At 55.9% G+C, this 6,790-nt stretch overlaps 2 protein-coding genes across 4 annotated transcripts in view; one reads left to right on the forward strand and one right to left on the reverse strand.

Moving 5' to 3' along the window:
- LOC309444091 (chromosome-associated kinesin KIF4-like) overlaps positions 1-6,790 on the reverse strand; it is a 474,457-nt gene that overhangs the window by 1,116 nt on the left and 466,551 nt on the right. The window lies entirely within an intron of this gene.
- PDZD11 (PDZ domain containing 11) lies at positions 2,808-6,230 on the forward strand. Of its 3 annotated transcripts, none has more exons than XM_082061752.1 (6): positions 2,808-2,930; positions 3,053-3,136; positions 3,643-3,699; positions 4,073-4,171; positions 4,307-4,404; positions 5,246-6,230. In XM_082061752.1, the coding sequence occupies exons 1-5, from the start codon at positions 2,844-2,846 to the stop codon at positions 4,370-4,372; spliced, it is 393 nt and encodes a 130-aa protein (XP_081917878.1). In that variant the 5' UTR covers positions 2,808-2,843; the 3' UTR covers positions 4,373-4,404; positions 5,246-6,230. The 3 variants fall into 3 exon arrangements, with proteins under 3 accessions (XP_081917878.1, XP_081917877.1, XP_081917879.1); XM_082061751.1 differs by having other exon boundaries at positions 4,344-4,404; XM_082061753.1 differs by lacking the exon at positions 3,643-3,699 and having other exon boundaries at positions 4,344-4,404.

The raw sequence follows: 6,790 nt of genomic DNA on the forward strand, positions 1-6,790 counted from the left end.
GAAAGCTTTAAACTAGGCTCGAAGGGGGATGGGGTTGTAGCTGGGCTTGTCCCAGTGGGGCAGCATTCTAAACTGATGAGGACCGGGTGGCCTCCTATGCCCCTAGGGAGAAATGGGTGTGCTCTGCTGGCTCCCTGAAATGCCTGTACACCAATGCGCGCAGCATGGGGAATAAGCAGGAGGAGTTAGAATCCTATGTTCGGTAGGGAGACTATGATCTGGTGGCAATTACAGAAACATGGTGGGACACAGTTCACTCTTACCTGCCACTGAGCCAACACTTGCTGCAGATTTCAGATCACTAAGGTGTCTTTCCTGAGGATCCCGTACCGCTGAGGCCCCAGAGGAAGGCAGGACAATGGAGGCGTTTGCCTCGGTTGATGAGGACTGGGTTAGGGAGCAGTCAGGCAATCTGGACATCCATAAATCCATGGGTCCGGATGGGATGCACCCGCGGGTGCTGAGGGAGCTGGCTGAGGTCATTGCTGGACTGCTCTCCATTATCTTTGCCAGGTCTTGGGAAATAGGAGAGGTGCCTGAGGACTGGAGGAAAGCAAATGTCACTCCAGTCTTCAAAAAGGGCAAGAAGGAGGACCCGGGTAACTATAGACCGGTCAGCCTCACCTCTATCCCTGGGAAACCGATGGAACGACTTCTCCTTGGTGCCATCTCAAGGCATATCAAGGATAAGAGGGTCATTAGGGGCAGTCAGCATGGCTTCACCAAAGGGAAGTCGTGCTTGACCAACCTCGTTGACTTTTATGAGGACATAACAAGACAGATGGATGATGGCAGAGCAGTGGACGCGATCTCCCTTGACTTGAGTGAGGCATTTGACACAGTCTCCACAGCATCCTCACAGCTGAACTGAGGGAGTGTGGGCTGGATGAGCGGGGAGTGAGGTGACTGCGAACTGGCTGAAGGGAAGAAGCCAGAGAGTCGTGGTCAATGGGCACAGTCCAGTTGGGGCCTGTATCCAGTGCAGTGCCTCAGGGGGCAGTGCTGGGGCCAGGATTATTCAATATATTCATCTATGATTTGGATGAGGGAATAGAGTGACTGTCAGCAAGTTTGCTGATGACACCGAGCTGGGAGGAGTGGCTGACACACCAGAGGCTGTGCTGCCATCAGAGACCTGGACAGGCTGGAGAGTGGGGCAGGGAAAATATTAATGAAATATAACAAGGGCAAGTGTAGAGTCTTGAATCTGGGCAGGAACAACCCCAGGTTCCAGTGTAAGTTGGGGAATGACCTATTAGAGAGCAGCGTAGGGGAAAGGGACCTGGGGGTCCTGGTGAACAGGATGACCATGAGCCAGCACTGTGCTGTGGATGGGTTTCTATTAGATGGAGATTTGTTATTGAACTAGCCAGGCCCAAAGGAATATCAAGGCCACATTGGAAAGCTAAAAACAGGACCTGCTGTAGGGGTGAGGCAGTTCTACAATAGCAGGGCCTCAACGTGATATAAATCAACAGACCTATCAGCAGTGAGGACAGCTCATGAACATAGATGATATCCAATCAGTGAATGCATGCTTGGAGCGTGGACGTATGATCAGAGAATAGTTGGATATATAAGGAGGCTTGTTTCTGTAATAAATGGCTTTGCGTGATTCACATTGAATCGGAATGCTGAGTCCTTTATTCGCTCCAGCACTGGGCCCTTGTGGCCAGGAAGCCAATGGGACCTGGGGTGGGTTAGAAGGGGGTGGTCAGTAGGTCACAGAGGTTCTCCTGCCCCTCTGCTCTGCCCTGGGGAGACCACACCTGGAATCTTGTGTCCAGTTGTGGCCCCTCAGTTCCACAGGACAGGGAACTGCTGGAGAGAGTCCAGCACAGCCACCAAGATGCTGGAGGGAGTGGAGCATCTCCCGTGTGAGGAAAGGCTGAGGGAGCTGGGGCTCTGGAGCTGGACAAGAGGAGACTGAGGGGGGACTCATTCATGGGGATCAATATGGAAAGGGTGAATGTCAGGAGGATGGAACCAGGCTCTTCTGGTGACAACCAGTGACAGGACAAGGGGTAATGGGTTCAAACTGGAACACAGGAGGTTCCACTTAAATATGAGAAGAAACTTGTTCCTGGTTAGCGTGGCAGAGCCTGGCCCAGGCTGCCCAGGGGGTTGTGGAGTCTCCTTCTGTGCAGACATTCCAACCCGCCTGGACACCTTCCTGTGTAACCTCAGCTGGGTGTTCCTGCTCCATGGGGGGATTGCACTGGATGAGCTTCCCAGGGCCCTTCAACCCCTGACACTCTGGGATTCTGTGATTCTGTAAAACCACCTGAGTGCGCATCCACGCTACAGGTAGAAAACATCTCACTGTAGATACAGAAAGTGGACAACAATGAATACACAAGTACACCTAGAAAATAGCTTCCTGTAGTTGTGTGGCACTGTCACCTACTTTGTCCTCTGCCCCAGTCAGTATTTAAGAACTTTTTTTTGAAAGCCAAAGTTCCAAAGTTACGTCTCAGCTCTATGCACCGATGATTTCACTTCAGAATCCCCAGTAAAATTACAGGGGAAGCCGGGGGGGAAGGAGGAGGAAGAGGGGGGAACCCGGCGGCCACCAGCCCAGCAGCGGCCCCGCCTGCGGGGATGCGGCCCCGACCCGCCCGGCCCGTGACGCACCTGCAGCCGCCGCGCGCTGCTGAGGGGGCGCCGCACCAACCGCCAACTTTTAAAAGCGGGGCCGCGCGCCGCAACCCGCCAATGGCGGGGCCGTGCGTCAGGGGGCGGGGCCGTGCGTCAGGGGGCGGGGCATCGCGTCAGGGGGCGGGGCGTCGCGTCAGGGGGCGGGGCGTCGGGGGCGGGGCGCGGAGAGGAGGCGGGGCGCAGCCATGGAGGGCCGGCTGCCCTACGACGACTTCCCGGTGGTTTTCCTGCCGCCGTACGAGAGCCCGCCCGCCTGGGTGCCCCCGCACGAGGTGAGGGGACGCGGCTGGGGACAGGGGAGGCGGCGGCGGCGGCGGCCGGGCTGGGCCGGGGTACAGGCGGAGGCCCCGCGGCCCGGCCCCGGCGCTGAGGCCGCCCGCGCGTTGCCTTGCAGAGGGTTTATCACCCGGACTACAACAACGAGCTCACCCAGTTCCTGCCCCGCACCATCGTCCTGAAGAAGCCGCCCGGGGCGCAGGTGAGACCCCGCTGAACCCCGGACCCCCTCCGGCCCGGCGAGTCCCGCCGCTCCCGGTCCTGCCCGGGCCTTCGCTCGCTGTGCTGGTTCCCGTGTCCTTCCCAGGGCCTTTCCTGGTAAAAATCAGCCCGGCGGAGCTGCGGGATTCTAATCCCGAACGGGTGTCCTGGCAGCCCAATAAGGTGCTGGTGGTCGGGCGGTGCCCGCGCTGCCCGCAGCGGGACAGCGGATGGAGGTGGATGATGCTCCTCGGCAGCTGGGAAGGGCCAGGCCGGGGAGGGAGAAGGAACCTTTGTGGGCATGGTAGAGAAGTACAAAACGCTGTGGTGTGGAGCTGGTGAGGGACAGGGAGCCCCTCGGGTGCTGAGGGTGGGATTGCTGTGGAGGTTTGAGAAGGGCTGGTGCTGCAGCACTGGCCTTTGCTGCCTCTGGGAGAGACGCCTTTCTGTTGGGAAGGGTCCGGGGCACGGGAGGCGACTGCATTTCAGTGCTGGTTTCTCTCACAGCTGGGCTTCAACATCCGGGGAGGAAAAGCCTCGCAGCTGGGGATCTTCATCTCTAAGGTGCGTCTGTTGTTCTGTTGCTCCCCTGCCCGTGTTCTCTCTGTTCCCTTGGGCGTTGCTGAGCCAGCTGGCGGTGCAGGGAGACCATCATGTCTCGTATACATCTCTGAACTCACAGCTGTAATTTGCCACACACCAAGCAGCAGTCGGGCGGTCCTGCACCATTTCCTGATCTCTTCCCGGCCCACAGAGTGTTGCTGCTGCGCTGTGGTTCCCCAGTCCCCGTCCTCCCCAGTCCTGTGTGGATGGATGGGCGCCATGGGGAGCGGGAGAGCCGCTGTCACTGCCGCTGTCACTGCCGCTGTCACTGCCGCTGTCACTGCCGCTGTCACTGCCGCTGTCACTGCCGCTGTCACTGCTCTTCCCTTCGCAGGTGATCCCCGACTCGGACGCACACAGAGCTGGGCTGCAGGAAGGGGACCAGGTGCTCTCGGTGAATGATGTGGATTTCCAGGACATTGAGCACAGCAAGGTGAGCGCTCCTGCGGCCCAGCTGCTGGCGCAGGGACAGGACCGGGTCCTGTCTGTGTCCTGTCCGTACAGACAGCATCTCCCACTGGCCTCTCAGCCTGCACAGGCTCGGCTGGTGTCACCACATCACCTGCAGCGCAGCCTGGTCACTGAGCAACTCCTTCTGCTTTCAGGCTGTGGAGATCCTGAAGACAGCCCGTGAAATCACCATGCGTGTGCGTTACTTCCCCTACAGTAAGTGCCCGCTGGCTCCGAGGTCGCGCACTGAGCATCGTTTTTCCTCGGAAAGCAGACGGCATCCCTGCAATTCCACCTGAACTTAGCGGTTATGACTCTAAGGCCGTAGATGGTGTTAAGCTCACAGCCTGCAGATCAGAAAGGACTTTGGGCTTTGATTTGGGGACCAGGACAGCTACTAAGTCAAACAAGCAAGGACTGGCTTCAGCTGTCCATGTAGAAAAACACAGAGAAGGGCTTAGCAACACAGTGCTAAAAGCTGGGATGAGTGTTGGGTGGAATTGTTAGAGCTTTAAAAGATGCTGCTTATCCTTGAATAGCACAGGAATTAGCTTTGTCACTAGTGGACCCATGCAGATGGCAGACACTGCTTCTGGTTTTTATCCCTCCTTACGGATGTTGTGAGGAGAGAAAACTTTATTAACTGTGGGATTCTGCAACCATAAAGTTCATAGATACAAGGGGGGAAAAAACAGAGGTGAAGTCAAGCCCAACAAGGATTCCTCATAAAAGGGAAACTGACGCTTAAGCGAAGAAAGAAGAAAAATAGGGAGCAGAGGATAAGAGGACTTTAAGCAATTGTTCTAAATGCCCTGAAATAACCTGAATTGATGACTGGGGTGCAAACATGCTATTTTAAAGCCTGCCCTGAAATAACCTGAATTGATGACTGGGGTGCAAATGTGCTGTTTTAAAGCCAGCTGCTGCCCAGGAGTCAGCACACACTGCTTCTACTTGGTGAGGTATACACAAGATGTGTGTTTCCCTATAGCATTTGGGCTGATTTCCCCCTTGCCATCCGTGCCTGCCCTTTCAGCCGTGCCTTCTCTCCCTCCAGATTACCAGCGACAGAAGGAAAGGACTGTTCACTAGCAGCAGCTGCCTGCTCGGGCTCCAGAGTAGCCATCCTCTCAAAAAAAACCTCTCCACTACTTCTCCTCAACACGTGACGTGACACATCAAGTTTCAGCTGTCACTGAAGATACAACTGAGTCCTGTTGGCTGCACAGGCGTCATCGTGGATGAACTCGGGATGCCAACAGCATCTTCTTTAGCTGGACAATGGATGGGTCTTTAGTCTGTACTGCTGGAAGCGGGTGGTGGAACAAGCTGATGGTGCTGATGTGGAAGCAGGTACCTGAGGGCAGCCTCTCCAACAAGATTGGTGCTTCTCTTCTATAGTAGGACTTAATGTAAAGGAGTGTTGTGCTCGTTGTTGTTGGGATATAAAGCCAAGAGGGTCTGAGTGTGTTTGAGCAGAGCCTTTGTCCTCCAAGAGGTCAAACTGGTCGCTTCTCTGGTGACATGAAATTCCTTCTCCACTGTCCTACTACCTCTGTTCTACACTGCTGGGTTTGCTCGGGACTCGAGGAACAGGAGTAAAATCCACTCAAACTCGCATACATCTTTAGCTGCACTAGTTTGTATCTCTTTGCTCCTTAACAACCCCCGTGATACAGGACCAAGATGCTCAGAGCAGGTTTCTGAACCGCCGAGGGCACTTGGCCGGGTTCCCTCAGGTGTGGTGCTTGTGTTAAAGGTTTCGCTCAGCCTGCTTCCCTCCCTTGGCACAGCCCTGTCCCTGCCACGTGCTCCCCCCAGAACTCCCCCCGACTTAGGGTTAAACTTCTCCCCTTCTCTGTTCTCCAAGAGAGGGGAGGAAACTTGCTGTGCTGAGAGAGCAGATGAAAACGTGCCACTTACCAGCAAATCTGGATGCTTCACATTGTAAACGGCATCAGGACAGCCCTTGCTCTGGCCTGTGCCATGTTTGCTGCTTATCTGTAATAACTGAAATAATAAAGTGAGCTCAGTGCCATTCAGGAAGGTTCCATGGAGGGTTTGACTCGCCAGCGCTACCCCAGGCAAGGCCGGGCAGACACCCAGGATGGGTAGGCTCTGGTTGCCCTGGCAGCCTTGAGAAGGGCAGTGGGGGTACCTGCGAGGTGCAGCTCTGCTTTAAGGGTCTTTTTCCACTTCTGGGATGTAGGTCAGCCTGGAGTGATGTCTCAGTGCTGCAATGGAGGATTCAGTCTGTGGTGGCACCAATACAACTCACTTGAGCCAGCCCTGATGCAGCTTCAGCGCTGCCAGCCAGGTTGCACAACTGCTGGGCAGAAATCTGAGCCAGGCTGAAGCAGAATCAAATCTAACACACTAGAAAAGAGCCTTTCCTCTCTCCCCGTTGCACTTGGCCGAGCCCGGGTGACGGTTCGGAGGGCAGCGCTGCTCCCACAGCCAGCCCTCTGCTCTGCACGTGGAAAATGGTGACTGAACGCGCACAGGGCGCTTGGCACACAACCCAGCTGCAGGTACAGCCTCAGTGTTCAGTCCTAACCTGCTTCAGGAGCTCTGGGAAGGTCTCCCCTGCCCAGGGCAGCTT

The sequence above is a fragment of the Streptopelia decaocto genome (assembly GCF_964273445.1).
Source record: "Streptopelia decaocto genome assembly, chromosome: 10".
NCBI classification, from domain to species: Eukaryota; Metazoa; Chordata; class Aves; order Columbiformes; family Columbidae; genus Streptopelia; species Streptopelia decaocto.